Source organism: Theileria equi (genome assembly GCF_000342415.1).
Source record: "Theileria equi strain WA chromosome 2 map unlocalized gcontig_1105316255037, whole genome shotgun sequence".
Lineage (NCBI taxonomy): Eukaryota > Apicomplexa > Aconoidasida > Piroplasmida > Theileriidae > Theileria > Theileria equi.
Window position 1 is genome coordinate 746,110 of NW_004668230.1, and position 26,957 is coordinate 773,066.

At 38.5% G+C, this 26,957-nt stretch overlaps 12 protein-coding genes across 12 annotated transcripts; 7 read left to right on the forward strand and 5 right to left on the reverse strand.

Annotated features, from left to right (window-relative positions):
* Positions 1-255: 255 nt before the first annotated feature.
* BEWA_038280 (conserved hypothetical protein) lies at positions 256-2,193 on the reverse strand (the record flags this gene model as incomplete). The annotated part of the gene is made up of 3 exons (XM_004833186.1): positions 256-1,232; positions 1,268-2,108; positions 2,146-2,193. The coding sequence occupies 3 exons, from the start codon at positions 2,191-2,193 to the stop codon at positions 256-258; spliced, it is 1,866 nt and encodes a 621-aa protein (XP_004833243.1).
* Positions 2,194-3,022: 829 nt separating this feature from the next.
* Positions 3,023-5,477, forward strand: BEWA_038290 (DNA mismatch repair protein MLH1, putative; the record flags this gene model as incomplete). Its single annotated transcript, XM_004833187.1, has 8 exons — positions 3,023-4,153; positions 4,188-4,313; positions 4,349-4,641; positions 4,677-4,825; positions 4,861-4,999; positions 5,035-5,107; positions 5,141-5,325; positions 5,360-5,477. The coding sequence occupies 8 exons, from the start codon at positions 3,023-3,025 to the stop codon at positions 5,475-5,477; spliced, it is 2,214 nt and encodes a 737-aa protein (XP_004833244.1).
* On the reverse strand, positions 5,473-6,464 carry BEWA_038300 (Ras related GTP-binding nuclear protein ran/tc4, putative). Its single transcript, XM_004833188.1, has 3 exons — positions 6,321-6,464; positions 6,110-6,222; positions 5,473-6,075 (listed from the first exon to the last, which is right to left on the reverse strand). The coding sequence occupies exons 2-3, from the start codon at positions 6,219-6,221 to the stop codon at positions 5,552-5,554; spliced, it is 636 nt and encodes a 211-aa protein (XP_004833245.1). The 5' UTR covers position 6,222; positions 6,321-6,464; the 3' UTR covers positions 5,473-5,551.
* Positions 6,465-6,640: 176 nt separating this feature from the next.
* BEWA_038310 (conserved hypothetical protein) lies at positions 6,641-9,109 on the reverse strand (the record flags this gene model as incomplete). Its single annotated transcript, XM_004833189.1, has 10 exons — positions 6,641-6,928; positions 6,964-7,245; positions 7,278-7,569; positions 7,639-7,730; positions 7,764-8,071; positions 8,106-8,361; positions 8,398-8,532; positions 8,568-8,773; positions 8,814-8,901; positions 8,993-9,109. 10 exons carry the CDS (start codon positions 9,107-9,109, stop codon positions 6,641-6,643), a joined length of 2,064 nt encoding a protein of 687 aa, XP_004833246.1.
* Positions 9,110-10,072: 963 nt separating this feature from the next.
* Positions 10,073-12,186, forward strand: BEWA_038320 (hypothetical protein; the record flags this gene model as incomplete). The annotated part of the gene is made up of 7 exons (XM_004833190.1): positions 10,073-10,196; positions 10,232-10,332; positions 10,373-10,495; positions 10,533-10,685; positions 10,717-11,031; positions 11,066-11,158; positions 11,197-12,186. The coding sequence occupies 7 exons, from the start codon at positions 10,073-10,075 to the stop codon at positions 12,184-12,186; spliced, it is 1,899 nt and encodes a 632-aa protein (XP_004833247.1).
* A 1,029-nt stretch (positions 12,187-13,215) lies between these two features.
* BEWA_038330 (tyrosyl-tRNA synthetase, putative) lies at positions 13,216-15,037 on the reverse strand (the record flags this gene model as incomplete). Its single annotated transcript, XM_004833191.1, has 3 exons — positions 13,216-13,747; positions 13,784-14,642; positions 14,677-15,037. 3 exons carry the CDS (start codon positions 15,035-15,037, stop codon positions 13,216-13,218), a joined length of 1,752 nt encoding a protein of 583 aa, XP_004833248.1.
* A 430-nt stretch (positions 15,038-15,467) lies between these two features.
* Positions 15,468-16,946, forward strand: BEWA_038340 (conserved hypothetical protein). The gene is made up of 3 exons (XM_004833192.1): positions 15,468-15,540; positions 15,667-16,179; positions 16,214-16,946. The coding sequence occupies exons 2-3, from the start codon at positions 15,752-15,754 to the stop codon at positions 16,860-16,862; spliced, it is 1,077 nt and encodes a 358-aa protein (XP_004833249.1). The 5' UTR covers positions 15,468-15,540; positions 15,667-15,751; the 3' UTR covers positions 16,863-16,946.
* BEWA_038350 (conserved hypothetical protein) lies at positions 16,930-19,333 on the reverse strand (the record flags this gene model as incomplete). Its single annotated transcript, XM_004833193.1, has 3 exons — positions 16,930-18,873; positions 18,908-18,972; positions 19,006-19,333. 3 exons carry the CDS (start codon positions 19,331-19,333, stop codon positions 16,930-16,932), a joined length of 2,337 nt encoding a protein of 778 aa, XP_004833250.1.
* Positions 19,334-19,492: 159 nt separating this feature from the next.
* BEWA_038360 (clathrin coat assembly protein, putative) lies at positions 19,493-20,059 on the forward strand. Its single transcript, XM_004833194.1, has 2 exons — positions 19,493-19,723; positions 19,758-20,059. The coding sequence occupies exons 1-2, from the start codon at positions 19,542-19,544 to the stop codon at positions 20,011-20,013; spliced, it is 438 nt and encodes a 145-aa protein (XP_004833251.1). The 5' UTR covers positions 19,493-19,541; the 3' UTR covers positions 20,014-20,059.
* Positions 20,060-20,533: 474 nt separating this feature from the next.
* Positions 20,534-22,320, forward strand: BEWA_038370 (hypothetical protein). Its single transcript, XM_004833195.1, has one exon. It carries the CDS (start codon positions 20,562-20,564, stop codon positions 22,230-22,232), a length of 1,671 nt encoding a protein of 556 aa, XP_004833252.1. The 5' UTR covers positions 20,534-20,561; the 3' UTR covers positions 22,233-22,320.
* Positions 22,321-22,900: 580 nt separating this feature from the next.
* Positions 22,901-24,127, forward strand: BEWA_038380 (signal peptide containing protein; the record flags this gene model as incomplete). The annotated part of the gene is made up of 1 exon (XM_004833196.1): positions 22,901-24,127. The coding sequence occupies one exon, from the start codon at positions 22,901-22,903 to the stop codon at positions 24,125-24,127; it is 1,227 nt and encodes a 408-aa protein (XP_004833253.1).
* Positions 24,128-25,183: 1,056 nt separating this feature from the next.
* BEWA_038390 (conserved hypothetical protein) lies at positions 25,184-26,707 on the forward strand (the record flags this gene model as incomplete). Its single annotated transcript, XM_004833197.1, has 1 exon — positions 25,184-26,707. One exon carries the CDS (start codon positions 25,184-25,186, stop codon positions 26,705-26,707), a length of 1,524 nt encoding a protein of 507 aa, XP_004833254.1.
* Between the last annotated feature and the right edge of the window lie 250 nt (positions 26,708-26,957).

A 26,957-nucleotide genomic window follows, 5' to 3' on the forward strand; every position in this document is an offset into this window, starting at 1 on the left:
AAATTATACGGACTATTTAACTATGAGTTTACATTCCCAAACTATTACATCCTGCAAAACGGTCTCCTTCCCCAACGGATCTATATTAACTTGTAAGGATAGTTCCGGATAATGGATACTTTATAATATCTGTAGCTTTAATTGATGTAAAATACCAAAGAAACACTGACATGCACCATAAATTTGAAATTTATACCAATTAATGTTTTAAAGTCACAAGAGCATATTTGTATCAATAGTGCAAATATAAAGAATTTACAGTGATAATTGATTGACCGTAAGATTTGGTTTGATTGTATTTGTTCTCCACCACTGATCAAAATTAGATATGGTATTAAACAGTGTCTTTTTGGAATGAGGTATATCCTTTTCCGCCGGCAGTTTAAATGGAGTTTTTGGATATTTTATCAAATTTTTCTCAGGTAACAAATCTGTATCATCATATCCGTAGCAATTTCCCCCTTGTTTATTACTTGGAGACTCATAAAATTCTTCCTCTTTTGCGATTAAATTTGTAGAGTGAACAATGCTGGATCGGTGTTTTCCACCTCTACATAGCATAAAACCGTGCATTCCAGACTTTCTATTTAGATGCATTCTCTCGTAAATCTGTTTCTTTTGCAACCTCCACTCTTTCATTTCTTCTTTTTCCTTTTCCATTAGTTCCTTCTTGATAGAGTCTCTTCTAGCGTGACTAATGCGTAATTTCTCTCCATTTGCAAATTCTTGATCTTGACGTTCTCTGCGATATTTTAGTACTTTAGTTACAGCATATCCATCTCCAATATTTGGGTGCCTATTGTGTATAATCTGTTGGGCATACAAATCCTCTTGTTTTACTATACTTTTTTCCTCTGGTAAATATGAAGGTTGCCAAGCGTCGGTAGAGATGTATTTTACTCTGACATTTGGACGGATAGGTTTCTCTGAAGACTCGGCGGGAGTTTGACCTTTGATTTCCGTTTGAGTCTCCACAGATACTGTATTTAATCCAGTTGAACCATGATAATTGCGATTAAAATCAGAGAGTCTATACATTTTCCTTCCAAGTTTACCCTCCTTTATAATGGTAAAACTGCCAAGTAGGTCAGTTTCTAGTCCATGCGATACGTTTTTCCAATTCAGTTGTTTGTTTTCTTGCATTTCAATTTCTGGTTCCTTTTCCTTTTCTTCCTCAGTTTCCTCACGCACGATTCTTGCCTTGGGGGCCATTTCGGCTTCTCTGACCTTGTCTGTAAATTTATATACTTGCAAATGATAAAAATACCCTGTTCACTAATGTGAAATAGTGCCTGAGTCAATAAATTGTTTTCTTTTGAAAAATCTCTTTCAAAATTTTCTTCAAACTTTTTGGTCAAGGTTTCATCAAGTCCAGCTGTAGTTTCACTTTCACCCATCCAATTTTCAGGTTTCACATCCACATCAGAAATATTAAAGCTCTTGGGGTCATCTAGTACGTTGCAAGCCAGTGATTCTAATTCCTTACATGCCTCATTAAGCATCTGATCCAACGCCTGCTCATTGGTATCCCTGCTCCTAACGACTTTTGCAAAATCAAGAGTTGAAATTATATCAAAGGATGATTTGCCATAGATATAATTACTGTTTTTATTATCTGATGTTAGTGATCTTTTATCATCCTTGTTCAGTTTACCATCACTATTTAATAGCTGTGTGAGTGTGTCACTGTTACTATCCATCTTAAACACAGATTCATATTTTCCCAGTAATAAGTCACGTGGATCTGTTAACAGTATCTCTGGAATCTTTACATCATCCACCTTGGAACTAGGCAAGTTGCATGCTACGTTAGATGATTGTAACAACCATGTTGCCTGTGTCTTGTGTATACCATCACTGGGCAGGTTGTTCTCTACAAACAGCCGTTTCTCATCGTAACTGGATGGTACGTTTGTAGAATCTTCTTCATCTGATGCTGTGGGCTTGGGAATATAATCTTGTGGAGAAAATTGACCGCTGGAGTTCGCTTTACCATGTGCAGTAAAACCTTGTTTATACGCATCTGAGCCAAAATACAGCTGCGATAGTAAATTTCTTGATCTGGACAGATGTTCCTGCAGTCTATTTTCAACATTTTTTTTGGTTTCCTAAGAATTTTTATGCGTCTACTGGTTGGAAACTTACGTAAAACTTCTTCCTATTCCTATCAACTAGCGAATCCTGACTCTCCATTGCTGAATAAACCACCTATTTCTGTGTCTAGTGTCGGTACAGCATCGCAAATTCTACGAGTACAGTCTCTTGGTCCTGCTGTGAATATCAGAGGTATAGAGCCACAAAGCCACCAGTGTAGTTGTAATAACACAAACACAGTATAGATAACGGCTATAGTTGCCTCTTGATGACCTGGTCCAGTCTAGAAGACTCTCAGGTCTAATCCTATAATTAGCTATGCAGCCACTCCTTAACGAAATGTGTATTTTACGCGCGACAATAGTGTAAAACGTTAAGTTGAATCCCAAATTTGCGACTACTTAGACAAACTCCGGCCGACTCATCTATGCTCACGAGTGCACATTGAAAGGGGACAAGAGACGTTGGATTATCGACATGTTTGGCGCACATTTCCGGATATTTGTGCTTACAAGCAGAATATCTGCATGATGTGTACTCTATTGGCGAAAGGTGTGCCGTTATAGGCGGCAACGGCCGGAAGGAAGACAAGGAACCAAATTACGTCGTTTCTCAGTATTCCGCCTTGAAATCTTTATGGCACATTTCGCTTACAGTTAGCCAAAATTCCAACGGGTGTGAGGTTTGGAGGAAGCCTAGTATACGCCAACTGTGGATGCTTAGTCGCTATAATATTCATTTTTGGATTTTCCACTGGACACAAATCTCATTTATTCCTATTAGATGGAACTTGATTCGAGGTTAGATCTGTGCGCTGTACACATCCGCAGTGGAATCTGGAATATCATTCCCTGAATTGCCACTGTTGACTCTGGATCAACGTTTGGCCTTGGCACAGGCTACTTGGACCAGTTCCTAGTGGAAGAAGATGGAGGAAGATGTGATAAGGCCTCTTCCAGCGGAAATCGCCCACAAAATAGCGGCTGGTGAGATTATTATCCGTCCATCAGCCGCGATTAAGGAGCTGATTGAGAACAGTATAGATGCAGGGTCTACACTCATACAGCTAAACATCGCTCCCAATCCTATGGACTCGTGCGAAGTCATAGACAATGGTTGTGGCATTAGTCCCAACGATATGTTGATCGTATGCAAGAGATTTACAACGTCAAAGACACAAAATACCATACACGGGGTGAAAAGTCTGGGATTCAGAGGTGAAGCGCTATCCGCATTGTCGCAGTCATCGTATGTAACAATATCTTCACGCACAAAACACCGGGAGAAGAGAACTGTTATGCGTTACATTTGCTGTAATCCTGTGATGGATGATATAGCGGAAGAAAATGGACCGCAAGGATTTACAATAAAGTATGAGAACTTGTTTTATAATTTGGAAACGAGGCATAAATCGCTCTCAGTTAGTTCCTCTCATGAATTCAACCTCTGCTTGGAGTTGGTGCAAAAGTATTCTATCCACTTTCCGGATATTAACTTTATATTTCACAAGCTGGGCAATATATCACATGAGTTTACAACATGCAATGACACGAAGCTGGGTGACCTTGTCACTACAGATTACGATCACGAGCATTTTACTGGCCAAGAACGGTTCCCACCAAACGTTGCAGCGGCTGAATATCATGAAAAATACAAGGACAATGTTGACGAACAAAGTTCTCTCTATTTAAAGAAAGTCAAGAACTCGATAAAGAATATCTATGGCATACTAGTGTACAATATTGTCTATCCCTTTGTCTCAAATTCGTTTAATAAAATCTACTACAACTGCAAGGGATTATTTTCTCACCCAAACCAATCCTCTAGAACGGCTACATTTATCATTTTCATCAACAATCGTCTGGTCGAACTTCCTCCTCTGAGGAGATCCATTTTGAACATATACAACGAGATTAGCAACAATCGATATAGGAGATTTGTTTACCTATCATTATTTCTTCCATATGATAGAATAGATGCAAATGTTCATCCATCGAAACAGAGATTACTTTTGGAAGACCAAGATGATATAATTGACGATATCTGTCTAAATTTCAAGGTATGCCCACAATTTAACTATACATCACGTGTAGAATGAGCTTTCAAAACTTTCTTCTCTCAATTCTAGCACAGTACCAGATTCAACTTCATACAATGTCATACAACACATCACCCCTGCGGAAGCAGAAGTTGAAGCTCCTCCAACCAAATCTGAAGAGGTGCGTTCACATTTGTCGCAATACATTGGGTTTAGGACAAAAAAGAAAAAACCTACAACAAATTTAAAGTCAGAAACGATTATAGGCAAACAGACATTTCATACTTTGCGGCTCCTGTACCCTTGGAGTCTAATAAAGTACCAGTGTATATTGAAGACACACCCGAAGTTGTAACCATAGAGAATGAAGACTTTGTCTGTGACGAAGAAGCTAGTTGTGAAAAGGAAGAGAGCACTGAATTAGATGCTATACCACCTGTTTTTAGTTTTACAGAAATGCGTGATGGCGCAACTTTGGGAGAAATGTGGATTGTAAATTCCATTAAAGAGTGAGTTTTATCTTGTCTGATAAATTTTGGTTTAGAATTTTAAGAGATATTGATGAACAGCGCGATGTGGGTTTCACAAATTCTATACTAAACTCCGTGCTGGTTGGAGTTGCAGATGATAGACATATACTAATACAACATGATGCTGAATTGGCAATGATTAACATTGTAAAAATCGCAAGAGGTTAGCTCTCTCTACTTTTATAACATCATTTATAGAGGCGGCATTTCAATCGATTTTATGGCGTATCGGGAATTTGCCAACATTGGAACTGGACCCTCCACTACCTTTGGTAGATCTTTTAGCATTTGCAATCGCAAAACGCAGGGGGAATGCAGATGATGTAGAGACATACATGTTTGTTTACGCGACCATTGTACAAGCATTTGCAGAAGTGAGGCCAAGGGACTTGCTCGTCAAACGATTATCGATGTACTAAACGCTGTATTTTCGTTTCACATTGAGGTGAGACATTGAAAAGCCCACAAAAGCCAATAGGACCTTGAGATACTTTGCATACCAAATGTATTATCAAATTACTTTCCTGGCCCAGAATTTTTGCCAGATGTTCTTTTAAATATATTTTCCCAGAAGCCTGCTGATGAAAAGAAATTTATCGTAAACGTATCGTATTGTATCGCAGAATATTATACCGTGGCACCGACTCAAAGTGTCGATCCAACGTACGTTTGCCACCCATCAAACGCACTTTTACAGAAGTGACCACGGAAGCTACCTATCCAGAATACTGCTGCATGCTGTGCAGAGATTCCCCGATCTTAGTCTTTCGTCACGGTTTGTAAAAATACATGAATGTATATCGGGTATAGGTTGATCAAAAATGGATCATACATTAAGCTCGCAAATCTAAATGTGCTGCATCGTATATTCGAACGGTGCTGACGATGATTAAAGGTCGCCGTCGTCATCAATGGCAACGTTTGCAGCTGCTTCCAAGTCCTTTTCAGATTGTTGAACCAACAATGGATCAATCATGATTTCTGGAGCTTTGGCGCATTCACCAACAAACACTAGTTGTGGCTTATTCAACAAACGTCTTGCCAACCACAAGAATGGGCGCTCGAAATTATAGTTTGAACGAGCTGATAAATCATAATATTGCAAATTTCTCTTTCTGTGAAATTGAATATGTCCGGCCTTCACTTGACGTTCCTTGACATCAGCCTTGTTTCCAACCAATACCATTGGGATATTTTCGCAGACACGTACTATATCTCTATGCCAGTTTGGGACGTTTCTGTATGTGATACGGCTGGTAACGTCGAACATGATGATAGCGCACTCTCCCTTGATATAGTATCCATCGCGGAGTCCACCGTACTTTTCCTGGCCAGCGGTATCCCAGGCGTTGAACTGAATTCCTCCACAGTTTGTCCTGAATTTGAGTGGGTGGACCTCGACACCAAGGGTTGCTACAAGATTATAAATGGGAGCTGGAGAACGTACGTATATACTTCTTCTCAAACTCTCCAGTCAAGTGCCTCTTGACCAGAGTTGTCTTTCCTACACCTCCATCTCCGACCAAAAGGAGTTTGAATTGGGGCATTTCCTCCGCCATTCTGTAAAATGATCATAAATATGCAAAGAGTGAACAAGCAGCAAATGTATCAGGCAGACTGGAAACATTTGCCGCTAGAGTGTATGTAAACGTGCTTACGTGTTTAAACGACTTCGATTGCAGTATGTAAAGTGGGAGTCCCAGTGATAATTACCGATTTGATAAATACTAGTGGTATTTGGAGAGTCTTTAAGTTTCAAAACTCCAAACACATAAACCAGCGTTTAACGGAATTTACAGAATGGTCGCATACGCGACCCCATCGGCAGCTTATCGGGTGTAGATTATAAAATGGCTGATATTCCTATACACATGACCTCTGAGGCTTGCTCCGCGGGATTGCACCTTTATTATGCCTAGCTGAGCAGTGCCGCTCGCCGTTACGAGTCCCCCGGCATCATTTTGCCCAGTAAACTAATTTACACTCGCGATCGTTTTGTTGCCGGTTCGTCAGTAATATTAACGTCTTCTTGCTCGATCAAGGACCTCAATAGACAGTCGACACTCCCAGATGCTATGTCCTCGTTTGACATCGCCATGAACTTTTCAATAAAGTTGCCAGAAAAGAGCTTTGCAAAGCGGAACCTAAAGAGCGGATTGTTTTTGCCCCTTTCCGATTCACAGATATCATTCGCAGGGTCATCGTCCATGAGCATCTTGCTCTTGTAGTCTCTCAACTTCTGCTTCAACTTCTCGTTTTGAGTATCCTGTGTTCGTATGTCAACCATGTTTGAGGACTTACGGCAGGTTCATCGGTTGCAATTTCTTCAAGGTACCACGAATGCGACTGTCTATTTAGTTTCAAGTCATCAATCACTAGGGAGTAGTCTGACCCTATGCTAGGAGTGTACTGCTCGCTGGAGGCGGATTCCAAAAACTTTAGTGTATCAACATATCGTGAAATCTGAGTTTCCTCCTCTTCTGTATCGCTGAAAGTTGGAATTGAACTATCAGTCGTTGTAAATTCATCAGATGTTAGAGGGTCGAGAATGCTTGAACTACATCCGCCTTGTTTCCAAAGTACCTGTGATCGAGTAAATGCAAAGGAAAACAAACCCATTCCTTTTCTCTCGATAGGACCGCATCCATAGATCCTAGCTCCTTGATTCTTAAAATTGAATGTAATATGGATTTCTCTATCGACTCAATAGAGGAAGCAGATCTTTCACTCAGGGATGAATGTATAGTTTCATTGTTCCCTGTCTTTTTATGCGATATCTTTAAAGTTTGCAAGGCAAGAGAACTTGACAGCAAAACACAGAGCCAAAATGATGGGTTGTTGCTGTTTGATAAGAAAACGGCTGGATTCCCGGTATGATGCATTATCAGCGCAAGTCTTTTATCAGAGCTGCAGAATATTATGTGTTTCAAGTAAATGCGTTGTATATAGCAAAATTGTGTAAAACATGCAGCAAACCTTGGATATTCAGAAAGTGAGTTGACATGTGACAAGATGCATGAATAGAGTTTTTGTAAGTTAGCAAAGTATTCCTCATCCTGGTCGACGACCTAAACGTTTTAAAACAGTTTAATCATACGTACCACTTCAGGATTCGATATAAAATTTAGTATATCGCAGTAGCTAGAATAAACTTCATAGCTCGGAATTTGAAAGCTCTCAGTAAAGCCGAGGTCCTGTTTGGAAGCAAACGAATTTATGTCAAATATTTGCAAATTTGAACCCTTTGAATGGCTGACGTTTGATACGATGGATTCATAAATTCCGAGTTCGTAATCGGATAGTCCGTCGCATTTCGGCCTTAGCAAGAGTTTTTCAAATACATTCCACTCTTCGGCGGAGACCTTTTCTACCATTTCTTGTGGTTGTGATATGGATTGTCGATTGCAAACTGCGTAAAAATATATGTCTATAAAGTAAAATACCTCCCAAATGTGAAATTGGTAAACAGTACGTCAACATCATCCTCACATTGAAAATGCAGACTGAAACCTCAGGCGAGAGGTCATCACTTAAGCTACTTTCAAATGTCTTTACAAGCCCTATAAGTTTAGCTCCAGACGTTTGTATAAGTTGCCTGTTATTTGGCAAGTCTTCCAGGGCTAAAAAGTGACGTTTAAAATATTCTGATCTTTTTGCCAAATACGCTGCAAATACTTTAGCAGTTTCCATCGGAAGTGTCTAAATTTTTTAAATTCATTTAGACGTAAAAGGTACCTTTGTTGTATCGGTAAGAAAATCCAATAGTGTGGACAAATCCATTGCAGATGGCACTAGCCTCAGCAAAACATCCATCAAATTCAAGAGTCCATTTGTCACATTTTTTACATTTATTCGGCAATCTTTATTAAACTGCGGGAACATGTGTTGATTCATGACAAACAAACGATTATGAAGGAGACCAAAATCTTGAAACAAGTCAGCAAATGGCTTTGTGCGATACTCGAAAGTGGAATAATTGGAGTTGTATCTTTGGAGTCAGACAACGGCTCATCTCTATAGCTTTCCAAAAACTTTAAAATTTGCGTTGCGATCAATTCTCTCGCGGCTTCACTGTGCATAAATGGTATCACAGGTCCATTTTCGAATTTGACTGGAGGAATGTTGAACAGATGAAGGATGGATAGGCTTACCTTCTGATGTCTTATAGAGTGAGGAATCTGTGAGACACGTCCATATCTGCTTGAGGAAGTTGAGTAACTCGGACTCGGTTTCGGATTCCTAAAGGATAAGGTCAAGACCATAAACGTTGACTTATGAGCGATAAACATGATTGTTTTAAGCTGTAACATACGAATTATGAAGGATTTACCTTGATGCTCCCGGATTTGCGCCCATTTTTGTCATTTAAAGCGTGAGTGATGAGAGAATTGAACGACGAGTCGGAGAGGGTAGGCTTTTCTCCCTCTACCTCTGAATTTGACGGCATTTTTACAAAATTTCCATAGTAAACTGAGTTTTACAGTCTCTGATGTCATTGCCAGAGCCTTGTAGGGAAACCACGGTCTGGCCCGGTCTCACTTGCCGTTTTAACGGCACAAATGTGTTGTGCACAATACGTTTGGTTGCTTCATCCTTCTAAAAACCAGCCGTTTAGTCTCCGTTCGACCGCCACTCCAGAGAAGCAAGTGTGTAGTTGTATCCATCCATACTATGAATTTGATCCAAAAAACGACAATGTGTATTAAATACTGACAAGATGATAAAGTTCCCTGTATAGTCTGGCAGATTAATGCGTTTGCCATGTCAGAGTCGTCCAGAAGGAGACGAGCCTCCGCTGTACAAATTATGGATCCAAGCCATTTACAAGACACTGTGCCATTTTCCAGTCTGTTTATGGCGCAACTATAGCTCTGAGAAGATCCATCACTGTTCAAAGTGCAATAAACCATGTCGATGTATGGATGGATAAATGGCATCCCTGGTCTATTCATATTCACGCTAGTCTTGCGTCTGAACACCTGTAGCTCTATACCTAGTGAATATGAAGTTGCTCATGGCAAACCTCCAAATTCCATGTGGATAACGTCCATAATCGATGGGATATACCTGAGTGATGTGGACTTTGTGTTCAATTACTCTACTCTAAATTACAGTGTAAAACTGCACGAGAACACCGATATGATGGCTATCTATCTCGGCGTTCCATCATGGAAAAAGAAAAGGAGTGAGGAAAAAGATCATTTTTACATATCTATAAATGGGAAGCCCATTGAAAGACATACAGATGGAATCACTAACCAACCCTTGGAGTCTGGGAAAATGTGAGTTGAAATAACCTTGCGTGCAGAATACGCAATTTAGAAATCCGTTGCTCATCAAAATCTGCTCTGTAACAAAAGGAGAATGCATGGAATACACGATAAATATTGCAGTATTAAGCGAGTCAAAAATGAACAATTTAAAGTCGCTAAGAATCATAAATGAAAAAGGTGCCACCATAGTATACAAACCAGAATTATCGAGATTTTTTTACACATATACGGTCTCAGTTTACCCGAATTTTAGTAGAAACTGTACGTTGTAATGCACATCCTTGAACAAACTTTAGTTCAAATCGAAGCTCAGTGCGAATATGGAAAGTCAAAAATTGGAGGCATAGATAATATAAAATCAGCAATTTCACCAAACAAAGATCAGCAGAAGATTGTGGTACGGGTTTGTTCCAACGGTAAATAAACATGGAAATCAGATCATTTGCCCAAACTATTTGAAAGACATTGCATCAACTGTTTATACCATAAACTTTATTCACTCAGCCGACCTAAGAATTCCATATCCAAAACTTGAAATTCCGGTATATGGTGGATTTAATGTTAGTTTATCATATTCTCCAAATACTCTTCGCTCAGTTGGAACTCAAAAGGGAAGATGTAGATGCTGACAGAATCATTTCTGGAGGAAACATTCCAAGGTTTGCAGCCATCAAAGTTTTATTTGATCAAAACTACCGCTATCTTATTCCATATTCTTTTTTTCATCACGATTATCCATCTACAAAGGAAGTGAGTTTTTATTCCACTAAAATATTTCCAGGATTACTATGAAATTAAAAAGGGAACATTGACACCAGTAATAGATTTCAAGAAGGGATTAACTTTATATGGGATCAGTGAAAAAGGTATCATTAAATTCAGCATTTCGGAACAGGGCTCAAACAAATGGATGTTTGTAGAGCTGTACAATTTACTGATAAGAATCTTTGTCAAAATCTCAAAATTTAATTTGCTGACAACATATGGCATCCAGCTATTTGCAGAGTATAAATTTGGAATTATCTTTGACTCAATGCCAATTATAGGACACTACCTTTCGTATCTCTCTGAAACGATTTGCTCATCTGAATACACGGTACCATTTATTTGACATTCAAAGAAATATATAGGCATCACATGCAATAAAAAGGGTCTGTAATGATAGTCTATTTTGGCCAATTTATATGCTGGATGAGGACTCTAAAAATCTATTTTCTATTTCCGTACGTTAAAACTCCTAACATTTCAACGTTAATCGCAGGATGTAATGATTCATTTATCAATTTTGCTATTGATTAAAGCGGTAAATAAAAAGGATGACCCGGGTGCTAAAGGAAAACAAATATGGATATCACGCAAAAAATGTATGGCAGCATGCGCTGCAGATATCTTCATATTTTCTTGGTCGGCCAATACAATTTCACTTTTTTATGCTCTATTTATGAAGGACTATACTGTAACCAGTTTACATGTACGTTTCGTAAATGAAGCCAAAAATAAAAGACGTTGGATTGGCAGCTATATACGTTGCAAAAATTTCATTATACCCTTTTTGCTTGTATTGATATTAGCTGGAAATATTTTACTGATACACTACTCTGTAAATTCACTCTTTAATATAGCAAAGAGAATACTAAATCAGGAGATCGTATGGCTATGGAATAATGAAGATGACAAAGTTTTACCGGAGAGTAGATTAAATGAAGATATGTGGTCATTTAAGTTTTTAAAAAGGGATAAAGGCGGAGGATTTTGGATGGAGAGGCGACCTAAATTATTATCAACAGAATTTTTACCAACAAAAACATCAAGCATGTTTTGTTTCTTAAAACGGGAATATGCCATAATCTCTGCAAATTTGTATGATTTTGATATTTTTGAGCAAGAAATACCAAAACATAACAACAGATACAATGGAAGATATTCCTCGTATAATTCTCATTTAAATGTTTTAGAAGTATCCAGTGGAATCGAAAATATTGCAAAAGGCCACATTGGACAGGATACACAAATCGACGAACACGCTGAAATCTTTGGAAATACAAAACTATCCCTTGAGAAGAACAAGATTGAAATAACAAAAGAACAGATTGAATATACTATTGGGTATATTGAGTCCAAATACATGACATACTTTCTAACTCCTCGTTTACTCAGTAAACTTTGTGAAAGTGGATATGACATATCCAGGAATGAAATGCACACAGAGTCACATATAATTATAAAGGCAAATCAACTATTGGTATTTTAATATGAAAGTTGCAAATATACTGGCAGGGTGAAGATTATTTCTGTTATAGTCGGTTAGGAAAGGGTGTTCGTTTGCCGGTCTTTGGAGAGACATTATCCACTATAAAATGCATAAATGGAATTTTTTATGCGTTTAGAACTCATATAGCCTCTATTTCGGTTAAATTATTGGATTTATTGAGGATTTTAATACATATTCCGATACTTGGTCAAACCTTGGGTATGTTCTCATTCTTCACTTTTGCATGTTTGTACAGTACTGTTGCCGTATTCCACAATATGGGACAATTATACCGCGTTGTTTATTCTAACTATCGGGGTACTTTTCATATCGAGGGTGATAAGAGTAGAATTGAAATTAGAGGATATTTCACAAGGCAGAATATTTTTAGGTACATAATTTGCCTTTAAAACTAAGAACATTTAGCTGCAATTCTCATGTTTTCGTTGGGTTTCTTAATAGTATATGCGGTTGTAACAACAACACTTGTACTTGTAGATTTTATCTCAGCAATAACAAAACACCACGGGTAGGCAAAACAGTTAAATCTTAAATCACTCAGATGTCAGGAGAGTTTTGGAAACGCAGAGATTGCTTTATACAGCAATGATTTAAATGTTAACCAAGTTATTAGGGGATACATTAAAAGTGTAAAAATGATGAAAATAGTAATGGAATACGAAAGTTTAGCTTTTGAAGAAGACTGTGAAGAAACGACCATCCCAGTCATAGTAGTTGACGTTTCAAAGATATTTAACACCAATTACGCTCCCTTTTTATCTATATCTGTAGGTAACACTAATTTTTACGAAATTGAAAAAGGGTAAGACGGAGACAATAAAAATCCTATTTACAGATTGATAGAGATATTGCTTCCAGATTATCTGAGTGAATTTTTTCCAACAAGAATTTGTAAAGAAATTTCAAGGTATCTTTGAATATTTATAATACAAATATTCAGCAACATTTTAAATTATGTTAGCAAGCATTCATCATGCAAATGCTTTTCTATTAAAATAATAGTGTAAGCTACTTGTCAATTAAAACAAAATAAATTTGGCGTTTTCCAACTTGTAAAACTATATAGTTTAATACATGTCCATCTTGCGATTTTATACTCTTTATATCTTCACATGTAACTTTATGCTTTATGTTTGTCTCTAATCTACCATTAATTTTGCATATTCCATCTCTTATTGATTGCTTATTGGTATAGAATATTCCAGTAGCCAGAAATGGAATCCTCACACTGTCCAAGAGTTCATGAAACTCAATTCCCTCTTTTAACTTCTCCTCACTAACTCTTGTATGCGGAACAGACTGCGAAAATGAAGCGAACAAATTATACTCTCCGATAGGGACATTCATTTTTCCATCAAGATATGGTTGTAATGATTGAAAATCTTTTGATAAACCATACTTATGTATTGCATCGACAGATTCCTTCCCATATAGTTTTGCAGAGAGTTCATCAGCCAATAATATTTTAGCAGTGTTTATATGTTCATTTATACTGTCCTCAATTTTTTCCATGGATACATCCGTAAGCCACTTTAAATAGCTACATGTCATTTAATTATTTATAGAATGAACAAACCTCAATACTAAGTCATCGTCTATATTTCTAAAGTGTGTCCATAAGACTGATGGTACTGTATCTCTGGTAATTTTCAACAGACAGTTTGCATTCGATTTGCTTATTTTTTCCCCATGCTTATCTTGCAAAAGTGGAGTTGTAACTCCTACAAGGTCCTTCATCCCGAGGGCATCAGCTAATTCTAATCCAGATACTATATTACCCATTTGATCGCTACCTCCAAGTTGTACCTTTACATTGAATTTCGAGGCAACGTAAATAAAATCCATAGCTTGCAAGGACATGTACATTAATTCAGACAAATCCATATTTATTCCTGAAAATGGTCTTTTACGTTCAACCTTATCGCTTTCATTGTTTATACGTAGTTTAATGGAATCTCGTGAAAGCATTCTTCCTAAATTCATATTTTTAGCAACAATTTCCAAATACTCCATCAGACTAACGTTTTCATATAGTTTTCTATTGTTAATTATAATGACATTGTATGGACTCTTTATCCTGTTAGAAATGTTGGCATCATTCTCGGAAGTATTTATAATGTTAGGATATACTTCTTTTCCATCCACAGTGAGTGGAGGTGAGAGAATCTTATAAATAGCACCTAGTATTGCCTTTTCATTACCTTCTTCCACTATTGAGTCATTCCATGGCTTATCTAGTATAGTACTTTTAGTAACTTGTACATTACCATCCTTTTTTATTCTATTTTTTCTCTGTTTGTAGGATGGATCACCTACGACTGTAGTACCTCCACCGATAACAATGACAAGATTGAGTTTTTGCGATAGGAATTTCCTCAAAAGTAGGAGCTGTAAGAGTGTACCTTCGTGTATAAAGTTATTTGTGCAGTCGATTCCTGCGTATTGACGTCTATATATAGAATAAATTACCGTAGTATACCGCTGGATACGTTGAATCTTGACAGAAAATTCCCTTGGCTGATTCACATAAAAGATCATCAAGCTTTGACATGTCTGTAGCTTGGAATATAAGACCTCTATCCACGCAATCAGCCAAGAATCTTGAAGTTACAGTCGGTGTTCCACTCTTTATCGGACACTGTCCGTCTCTAGGCTGGCTAGAGGAACTAAAGTTGGAGAAACTGGCGTGAATAGTGTTAACCTTTCTGTGAATATGCCCAGACTTGAAAGCTTGGACATGAAGGAAGGCCAAAGGTTGACATTTTTCCTCCAGCAGACGGGAAAGAAACATCAGTGCTATAAACGGGCTTATAGCACCGAAAAACTTCATTTTACACGAAACGTGTTACATACTAATTAATACTACCATTATATACACTGAATTAGGGATTACGGAGTCTGTTCCATGGGGAAGAAGAAAATTCCAGGACCACTGAGGCATTAAAGACCACACATCGGCTCAAAGTTCGGATATTATGGCGATAATTTGCGTTAATAAACATCCTGCAGACTTGTGTCTACTTTAGGGGTTTGGCTATGCATCATAGGGCATGACTATGACGATTCCCGGACAGAGTGTCTACACACACCGTGCATAAGTGCACACATTTAGGAAAATCGGATACATTTATCATAAAAATCATCAACTGGGCTTTCGATTCAAAGAGGTAGGTGAATTGTTGGGTTGGGTGCCAAGAACCTCAACTCTGGGCTGCTACTCATTAAGTGACTCACACATTTTTATTATATACAGCCCCTTGATAAGATTAGGTATATATATCGTGAAATCTGGGCAGAAAGGCTCATCACATTTGATACTTTCAGTTTAGGAACGTAAGTGTGCGTGTGAACTTGCTCTTTATACTCTAACGTAGAGGTAATTTTCATGCTCAAGTATATCTATTCAATTCATTATATATGCACATACGTGAATCCGCAGAATAATTGATACCAATTTAGGTTCATACAGAATAAGAGGTATAAAGCTGATAGTTTTACATTAAAATCGGTTGTATAAGGAAATCTCACTTTACATCTGGACAAAATGAGTAACATGCCAGTGCAGGAACAAATGATGATGCCAGGGGAAGTATATGAAGAACAATACCAATATGAACCTACACCAAATTCATATGGAACACTTCAGTATAACCCATCTGGACCAATCGATCCAGACTACATGGTAGAGGAAACCGCTTCTAGAGGAGAATCACATACGCCATTTGTTGGTTTCTTCACCTCTAAGCTACTCAGGTCTGGATTTGCTTTGCAGTCTGCCTCCTTGTCACTCATGTTTATCTTCTACTGGGCATTTGGTGGAACTGGTATCTTTGTATTCGATCTGTATGCAGCACCAGAAAGCGTGAAAATTTCTAGACCATTCCACTTGACCATTTCCACCCTCATGGGACTCTATTTACTAGGTACCCTCTACATTGCCATGTTTCAGGTTTTTGTCACAGATAATTCAAAGTAAGTTTACGTGGTCTTATATACATTGTGATAGGGCCGTAAGGGGATTTCGTGCAGGTTCAAAAATATTGTCTGCGGCAGTTACCTTGGATCTCCTTTCGTCCATGCTTCGTTTGGTGCAGTACCTTTATGCTTACTTTTACATGAGCATGAAATGGTGGACAAGATATCAACAAACCAAGGCTGATTGGATCTTCTTTCAGTTTGGAAGTTTTACAAACAGCTTTGCACTTATAATGTATGGTGCAGCACTCTTTTATCTTGAGGCTTACCATGATGAAGGAACCTCTGAGGAAATTGCATGGACAAACCTCATCCTCTTCTTTTTAGCTGGTCTTGCTGAATTGTTGATGGTTTTCACTGGTTATGGTGCACTCTTTAGTTTGTTCCTTCTTGCAGCTATTGTAAGCGGTACCATTTGGGCCTTTTCATTTGAGGCGTTGTTGGATAAGTGGTCACCATCATTGCACTCTAGGGATATAAATGCAGATTTTACTACTGATGATCTCGCTGGATATGACTATGCACAGGAACAAATGGATTTCCATGGACATGACTCTGAATTGATGCATTCTCACGGTTATGCACCTATTCAGGGTGTGCCTACCATGAGTATGCCCTATGTTCAACCTGGCCCAGAAATTCAACAAGGATTCGTAACACCAAATTACGTAATGGGTTAATGGTTGGGCCTTGTGGCCGAAGTGTACAGTAGGAAAATTTGCAGTCGCGAAACAAATAATGTGCTATTCAATAATTAAAATGTGTTAAAATATGTGCTAGACTAGACCATAACGGTGTTAAGTCATCAAATGGCGCCCTCCTTTTGGCACAAACGTTTAGTACTAGGAGCTCTAGCGCTGCCATGGATGTCAAGTCTCGCAGAGTTTTCATGTATTTTCCTGATGCTGGATTTGCAACCATATGAGAGTATAGTAAACATTCTAGTTGACATTTATCTTGTATACCTTGGTTTTTGATTTCCAATGGAGAATGTTGATCTACAGAGTAGTGTATCGTTTGTATGGTAGCACCGCTACTATAGTCAATAGAGCATTGTGTATTTTTAACAACCTGCTCCAGTTCGTCAGCTACAAGCATCTTTAATTGTATAGTATTTATGTTTTTGTTGTGAGTGATCAGGGAAATTTTTCCTGGTCTTACTAGATTAAGATACCTTATCAGGGTGTTTATGTTGTATGGTACAATAGCTTTACACGATCCGTAGCATGACTTTTGAGTATTTGATCGTTTATTATATATCCTTTTCCTAAAATCATCCATTTTTATACATTTATCAATTCTCTCATCCAAATGTGAACTTGTTTTGTAATGCCAACATAAAACGAGCAGTCTCTTTATTATGCTGTCCTGTATAAGTTCAAGTGACTTTGATCCAAGCATATTACTATCAGCTAGCATTTTGTAGTTTGACATTTTATCAATAATATGAATTACAAGTGTTTGTATTTTGTAGACATTTTCTTCAACGACTGCAGGTTCATCAATGAAACATGAATTTATCTTAAAGTGAGGAGTTTGTATAAAGTATAGACCAAAAAAGGTACTTGTAGCGTCCACACTCTTTTTCATAAAATCTGCAAGCAAAAAGAATGCTGCCCCAAAAATAAACAAGTGAATGTATTTCTTCAGAACGTCTCTTACCCTTTGTCCCTCCCCAGAGATTGCAGCTTCACCCCTCATCAACGAGTCATTAATAATAGTATAACCACTCTTGTAACATATACCCAAGCCTGCAGAGGTTTTTATTATTTCCAGAAACTTTATCCTAAGCAGGTACAATGGGGGAGGGGGATAAAGATACATTTTAATCAGGTTCAAGTAATCCAAATTAACCTTTTCTGATCCGATTTTGCATTCTCCAACCAATGGCATGAGAAGTTCATGTAATTGTCTAATCCCAAAAAGTGGTATAAATATATATTTTCTAATTCTTTTCTTCAGTTTCTTCACGGTGGAATCACTCAAATCTGAAACGAATATATAGTGGATGCAAATATCCATGATACTTTTTACCAGTACCAATAGGCGATTTAACAAATAAGCCGTAGATATAGCCTTTGTATAATCCTTTTTTTCGTTTCCAGATAAATGCATGTAAAACGGCCTATATGTGCCTTTTAGAGCATTCATATAAAGGCGAGGCAATGTTTCTTTGGTTTCAACGTTCATTTTGGACAAATTTTTCTTTAGTATATTACACAAAGTTCTGAAATAGCACTTTCTTTCAAATAGTATTTTAGAGTCCTTATTCTTTGGAATAATGAGCAGTATGCACAGCTCTGGCATAATCTTTATCATTTCAGTTATCAAGTCAATAGCATAACATGTTTTATATTCGTATTTACTTTTTTCCATGACTATGAACAAATAGTCAAGGAGATGATGAAATTGTGCCACTCCAATCTTACTCATCAGTTCAATAAATTCTCCCTTGTAATTTTTTGTGTCCACATTCGTGGTATCTTTATCGTTGATATCAAATATATGTGTATCATTCTTGCGTGACTCTATGGTTGTTAGACCTTTACAACCAATTCTGTTTGCGATTACTTTGAAATTTTCCAGTATTTCGTTATTGAATGAATTGCTACAGCTTGCCCTTTTAAAGTTATTTGGATCATCGCCAAATGGTAAGTAAACCTCCTTCCACATCTCTTTATAGCCGCTAATCTGAAATAAATGCGTCTTCTGTGGAAAAACTTACAATCTCCTCAATGAGTTTTTCGAGATACTTTCTTCTCTTATTTATAAAACACATCCTTTTGCCATCTGTAGAGTATGAGATACGATGAATAAACGTACTTATCATTACGATTGTGTCAAAGATGTACTTTTGCACTGGTCTAAATGAGCTTGAGACGGAGGCGTCGAACCTTCTCTCGAATTCTATCCAATTCCTCCTCTTCTGGGCGCTGAATTCGTCATATAGCAAGAATGATGACTGCTCTGAAAGGTCGTTTCGAGTGCCGCTGCCAAATTTGAGGGCGTGATTGGTCCTTTGGGGCGTCTTTGGGACCAAATTTCTGGAATCAAACTTTTGACCGAATATTCCAAAGTCATCCAGCTCATTTATCACCTTTGTGATGGATTCATCGTTGAACATATCGGACAAGTCGTACGAAATGTCCATATTGTTCACTGTGCAGCTTTCTTGTCTATTTATACCAACGCGCGGCTAACTACACACTCATACTGCATTAAGCTTTACATTAAAATGATTCGCAAATTCCACTTTTTCTTCGGAATAAACGCGAAGATTCCACGGACCCTACACACAGCATCGATGCTACTGGTCACTGCAAATCTTTGCTATAAATCGCAATCTTTTGCAAATAAAGATGATAAAGTTTATTTTGATGATAAACAAACAGGGCCAGACGAGACTGAGCCAATATTACGAATCTTACACACTAGAGGAAAAATGCTCGCTGGAATCAGAGCTCATCAGGAAATGTCTATGCAGAGATGAAACACAATGTTCATTCATACACATACGTGACATGTCAATCGTATATCGCAGGTTTGTTTGGACCATTTACAACATCACTCTCCAGATATGCAAGTCTCTACCTAATCATCGGTGCTTGTGCCGATGAGAACGAATTGGCCATACTGGAACTTATACAAAACATAGTAGAAACCATGGATAGATACTTTGAATCCGTATGTGAGTTGGACATCATGTTCAACCTGGAAAAGGCACATTTCATACTCAACGAAATGGTAATCAACGGAAAAATCGTCGATACCAACAAGACAAATGTACTATATCCGATATCGCTATATGATTGCACAAATAAAAATGGATAAATGCAAATTTCTCTAATGGAGAATCTCTAAGGTAGTTTCTAATAGGACATATATACAGTTCAGTATGGTGAATTTACATGTAAACATTGGATCCCTCTGATTTTAATGCCCAGGGCATATTCATTCACTAGAGTTTTTGCTCTTGGGACGAGCATGTTTAGCTACTTGACCCGGGTTCGAGTATTCGTTGCTAACTCAGGCAGTTTGCCCAGTATAAACACTGTAGAGTACCACTCGCAAGTTTGAACATATATTTAGGATTTCCAAACGTTATACTTACCATAATACTTGTCTCACAGCAATGGAATCGTAGCAAGGGATGGAATGTCAAGCATACTAGGAAAGACTTAGCTTATATCGTACCCACTAAACGCACAAGTAATTCACCATATTTATACACCTGGAATATAAGATCAGGTACTATTCATGTTTGTATTTATGCTGCCTTTACGGACCCTAGTTCGAGAGTCTTTCTTCCTTCACCCCAGATACAATGCAGGAATGAACATCTCCGTTGATTACTCCCTGAGTTGGCCATTTTAAGCGGAATGAAGACTGTCATTGTTTTATTTATATCTTGTGTAGCAAGGCTGTGCTCTTGCGGACTGGAATCTTCATTCTCCTTTGATGTGTCAAACCCGGATAGGGTAAAGACTACGCTTACTAGTAAAAAATACTCTGGAATCGAGCATGATCAGTATTCGGTTGATGAAGAATATACTGTCACTGAAGTTAGGGATGGAGGTACTACCATACGGAAGATTACTGAAGGTGAAAAGTGCACCGCTATTGATTTATACTCTAAGGGTGATGAGAAGTTTCTAGTTGTATGGGTTTTTAGTGGAACTTTGCAACTCCTTCGTTTTGAAAAGAATGGTACTGAATGGAATCCTATTACAAAGAAAGATTTTGATAACAAGCTCTCTGAAATTTCTCCAGAGGCATCTCAGGATGCTGACGCCTACCAGTCTACCAGTCTAAACATTGCAAATCCTGACAAGTCCAAGGTAGATGTCTCTGAGAGGGAAGAACATGGTGTTACATACAAAACATATTCCCTAAATGATAATGTCTACGTTTCTTCCATTGTAGAGAATAAACTGATTATTTTGACAAGTGGTGGAGGCAAAAAGCTTAAATCCGCACAATACCATTTCTACGATAGATATGCATTTTTAACCGTAGACTCGATTGATCTCGGTTCTCCTACGTCCGAGTATTTTAGAAAAGAAAATGGGAAGTGGGTTCCCATAGAGAAGGAAAAGTACGATAGGAAGCTAAAAGAACTGCTGGAGCAAGCTGCAGACGTTGCCAAGCGGGTTGCTCGAGATGATGAAGAAACTAGCGATTCTGAAGCTCCATCAGGTGATGCAGACACCCAGTCATCTAAACAGACAGAACATGATCCTTCAAATCGAGGCGTTGTCGATATTTCTATAGTTAATTCACCCCTTTGCCTATTCATTGATTACACGTTCGCTTCTAATGCAATAAAACTTGTTGTCCCCAGGAATGATGTTTCTGTTACAAAGCTAATGAATGGTAAGGAAGAGATCTACACTCTTTCCTCTGGAGAGACGTTCGAGTATGCCAGAGTATATCTTAACAAAGGCGCAAAGTCTGAACTTGTATTTGTAGTCACCAGAACATCTTCTGAAATATCACGTAAAGCATATTGTAAAAGTGGACATGTTTGGAGAAATTGTAGCAATTATGACGCACAGATGAAAAATTCAAGAGTTTCTGCAGAATGGATCTCAAATTTTGAAGTTGACCTTGCATCAACCACCGATACCTATGAGTGTACTGTATTTCAAGTAGCGTTACTAGGCATTACTACCAAACAATTTTACCCAAAGCCTGGATACATGGCTATAGAGGTAAAAGACGGAAATAAAGTTTTATGGCATGCAGAAAAGCCTCAGACTCTTAATGGAACGTTAACCGGAGTCTTTGGCGGTTACAACGGCTACTGCCGTTCTTGCATTATTTCTGAGAATGGAGATATGATGCTATTAGAAATGGCCTTGTTTGTGGATGAATCAATGGTCTATAAGTACTTTGAGAAGACTACTGATGGTAAATGGGCTCCCATAGAGAAGAAAGACTATGAAAAGAAACTAGGCCAAATAAAGCAACATTACATTAAAAATAGCAAGCCAAGGGAACAGGCTAACCCGAATGAGAAGAAACTCCTCACCATGGAGAATACGGAATAAATAGAGCAATTTAACAAACAAAATCTGAAATAAAGATTTACACTCACGATTAATGCAGCCAGTCGCCAATTGTCAAAAGAGTTTCCAAAGAGGCTCCTTTTGTATAACGTTGTATAGACACTTGTTACATGTATAATCATCGTATTTTGACCAGGGAAATCTGGACTTTCAGCCCAGTCTGGTATACCTTCACTCAACTGTAATTATGTAGCCCTACCACAATTCATTCGCCAGCAACATTACAGTGTCGGTAGACTATTCAAGGTTCCATTCAGACATTTACAAAACCTGCCAGAACCCTGTACAGACCAAGGTGCCCAAAGGGGCTCTGTATCAACTCATTCCCTCAAAACGAACGGAGATTTATATTTCTATATCATCTACAAATTTGTAATTGCTGGTTCTCAGACTTGGCGGGGATGCCATGGGCATCGAGTGTGTAGCGCCAACGCTTGCACACTTCTCGGGGCAGATTTTTTTGTGGCTTAAAACGCCCTCCTGGACTCCTAGAATTATATACATCAAGTATACCAGAGCGGAGCCCAAAGTTCAGCTGTGTGTGGAGAAAAGACTACACACATGCAAGATTCTACACACTCGGTGTGTGTAGTCAATTTCAGAGATTATTCAATTTCGATTTAAATTTATATTTATGTCATAGCACCGAAATGAAAGCCCTGGTTTTGGTATTTTTGTTGCACATTTTGAGACTCGCCAAGTCTGCGGAGGTTCCAGAGGTCAAAGTCTCCCTGGATATCACCCAAATAGATGCCTCAAAGATCAAAATTACCAGCGAGCTGGTTTACGGCATCCAACACCTCGTTCTTGAGGGAAAAGAAGGATTTTACGTAGGCTCAGTTACGAGAGGTGGACAGAGCATGTGGAAGGAGACCGCTGGAAAAAGGTTTTTGGCAGTTGAGCAGTTTTCAAGGGGCGGACATCAGTCTATATTCTATTTGCACCTGGTTGATGTGGATAATAACGCACTTGACAAGTTTTTTGTAGATGATGGAAACTTGAGGGAGATTCAAATGATAGAATTTCAGGAGAGAACCGAAGCCATGAAGAGGGGAATCGCGGCGTCAAGATCTCTACCAGGCCATTTAGATATAGGCAATGTTGATTTCGCAAGAGCAAACGTAGAAGAAGGAACCAAGGACGGGGTTACTCACAAGTACTTTAGCCCAAAACGGGTGTTATTCACCAAAGTTTTCGACCTCTCAAAGCTAGTATGGGCCGCTAAGAGGGGTGAAAAGTCCCCCAAAGTCCACTTGGATGTAAAGGGAGACCTTGCATTACTCAGCATTGCAGTCAGCGGAGGCCGTACTCCGGAACTTTACTTTGAGAAGGATGAGTCAGGATGGAGGAAAATCACAAGGAAACAATTTGATGCTAGCTTTGAAAAGTTCAAGCGTGAAGAGGTCAAGGAATCCGAGGTTGCTAAAACGGAAGTGCCAAAGATTGGATCTTCTGGCCCTGTTTTGAATCTCGAAAAAGTTGGCCCCAATGTCATCTCTGACAAGGGCAAGGTTGATGGGATTAATTATATCTCATACTTCCTGAAAGATTCCAGTTCCTTCTCGGGAGTTGTTGACAAGAGTCTAAATATTTGGGCTGGAAATGATTACGAGAGGTGTAACGTTGCAAATATCTATAAAAAGGGCGTGGCCGCTTACCTTAGTCTCAGAGTAAGAAATGGTTCCAAGGCTGAATTCCAATGTTTCGAGAAGGACGGCGATAAGTGGAGGAGAATTAGCCAACAGGAGTTTGATGAGAGCCTTTACAGGTTACAAGAGAATAGAACAAACAAACAGTCTGGTATCATGACCTCAGGCCCATGCATGATGGTATTACAGCTCATTGCTGCCGTTTACTTTATGAATTTTCTGCACTAGGTTTAAATAACGGGTTATACTTGTGCTGATTTCTCTTTTGAAAGAGTGCTTGCACATTTAGATGAATTTTGACTCTTGGTGAATGACGGATATTATTGGCCTATGCCCATTGGATCCAGTTTATAGTTTTACCGGGTATAATTTGTAATATTGTCAATCAAGCAATCCAAAGAATGATTATGCTTGCTTAACCTTTTGTTTTATACGTTCATGCATACATTAGAGCTCAGATGTGGTTAACGTATTTTATGCCAAATTTGCGTTACCAAAGTAGCAGTATGATGAACATTCTAGCATCATGAATCGCCACCAACCCATAATATAGTCCCAGGTGGAAAGCTACACACGTGGAATGATCACTCTCAACTATAGTAGCTCTAACAGTTGAGTGTACCATTCCCATTGAATGCCTGCTTATACTCTGAAAATTCATACTTGTTTACATGGACAAATTCAGAACACCCAAAATAAAATGACATGGTAATGCTAAGATTGTGCTTTGGAATTTCATCCCAAGGAGACATACTAGAGATCCCGCAGAAAGACATATGCTGGGAATAGACACGGTCAATTTTGCGTTCCTATAGACTCTAAAATATACAGGAATAAATTCAGTACTCAAATGGCGAATCTGAACTCATACATGGGTCCTTTTATAATCTTCTAACTGGGGAAGATATGCACTTGTCTACAAAGCAAAAGTCCAACTTGTGGACATACCGGCAAATATAAACTTCGTGGATGGACAAAATTATACACGGTTACCGGTATATATGGATTCATGTAGATTGTACTCCCGCAAGTCTAGAAGAGAAACTTGTACCTACGGGGCCTAGGAATCCCGTCCTTCCATAAAGAAACCTTCTTGATTAAATCTATCATACCTGTGAATCATATCTGGAATGTAGCATAAGTTCTGTAGAAGCCTCACAAAAGGATGATGTACCTCTTTATGTCTGGTTGTGATTGTCTTCTAAAACGTTGATAATCGGTTGATCTCTTCAATGAGACACGGTTAACATGGAAGCAACAGGGTTTTATCGCAGTTAAAATGGTATGACAAAAATGTCAGAACAAAAGGAGAAGGGGCCGGAGTCTAATAGCTGGACAAAGCTGACTGCCTTCCTGGCCGGTCTAGCCTTGTACCAGCTGGCCCACATGGCCATTTCTGCAGGAAACTTTTCGGTAGAAAGATTTGGCATATCGAGGACATACGTCAGCCTTTATCTCACCAGAATGATTATACCGTATAGAATCTGCTCACTACTAGGGGTTGCGGTCTTGACCATTTATGATCAGTTTGGTGGTACTGGTATTAACCGGATAGCAATTGGACTATTTTGGGGTGTTGTGGGCTGCTACACAACCTTGTTGCTCACTTATTATTCCGGGGGTGAACATGGACATCTCACTTTCTACTACTGGATGGTCATATTGACTTCAGCTATCGTCGGTGCAGCTTTTGTCGGAATAGTCAAGGCTTTAGGAGATGATATAACCTTTTTTATGGCTGCCTTACCAATATCTGGTATTCTAGTCTCTTCCTATCACATTGCATTCCTGGTGCTATCGAGATACATTGGAGTTTCGAACACATACTTTTGGCTAGTTATCGTCCAAATGTGCTGTGCCATCTTCCTCATGACCGTAACTTCCGTTCTGGTTACCATTTATTATAATACAGCTGATGAGGAGGTTCCAGCAGCTGACTTATCTGACCAGGTTCCTGACACAGAGTCTGAGACTAAGATTCTCCTACAAGGTACTCCAGTGGCTCAAATGGCTGAGGATGTACCTACTGGTACTGTTCTATCTCCCATTCTAATGGGTGTAATTGGATTTGGTATTCAGAACATGTTCTATCCCTCCATAGCCCCGTACAAGCTGATTGGAATGAAACTAGGGTACACGATTGATGTGGCGGTTTTATTCACGAGTGCTGTACCGCCGCTAATTTTTCTGTACCTAACTCTGAATGGTATGGGACCGAACAAACCGTGGACTAGTAAGAATAATGCTATGTGGTGGCATGGAGCTTGGGGATTTTTTGGAATACAGTCGGTTTGTAGCATCATATTTCTCATTGGTATGCACTACCCCGACAACTCCTTATCACGGAGAATAAGGACAGATGTTTACCTTTTGGGAATACTGACTATCATATATGATGTCTGTGTGCAGATATTAAAGGCAGTGAATGTGAGTTCAGTTGATAAACAAGGAAGTAAGGAGACTAATAGGACAATGGACACTCTCAACACATTCCTCTATTCTTCCTCCCAGGTCATATTTGCATTCCTTGGAGATGGATACCTCAAAACATATTCCCAATTTGAGCATGATAGAGATAAATGGCCTACCAAACACTATGGTGTGTTAAGAGCATTCTGGTACTGGACTTGGAACACAAACAAGGTGGCGATAAAAAGTGTTGGGACTGCCTTTACCAGAGATGTTAGAGCTCAAATTGTTGTTAAAAATGAAGCTCTCTTTATTTTATATACTGATGAAACTGATAATAGTAGAAAACCTCCTATGACGAAAAATCCTACAGTAATGAAGATTGTTTATGACATATAACTGTGGCAAACATTTTTCAATTTAACGCCACTGTAAATGCAGTATTTTCACAACTTGTTGCCCTAACTTATTTCATCATTTTATACTGGAAAATTGTCAAAGGTTTGTTGGATCAATCATAGATGATATGATCCATGTTAGCCAAACAACACTCTGGATACACACAACCACTTATATATCCTCTAATTTGTTTACTTTAGTATACCTGCTAGTTTTATTGAATATTGGTGAAAGTTGCACTAGGGTTTGT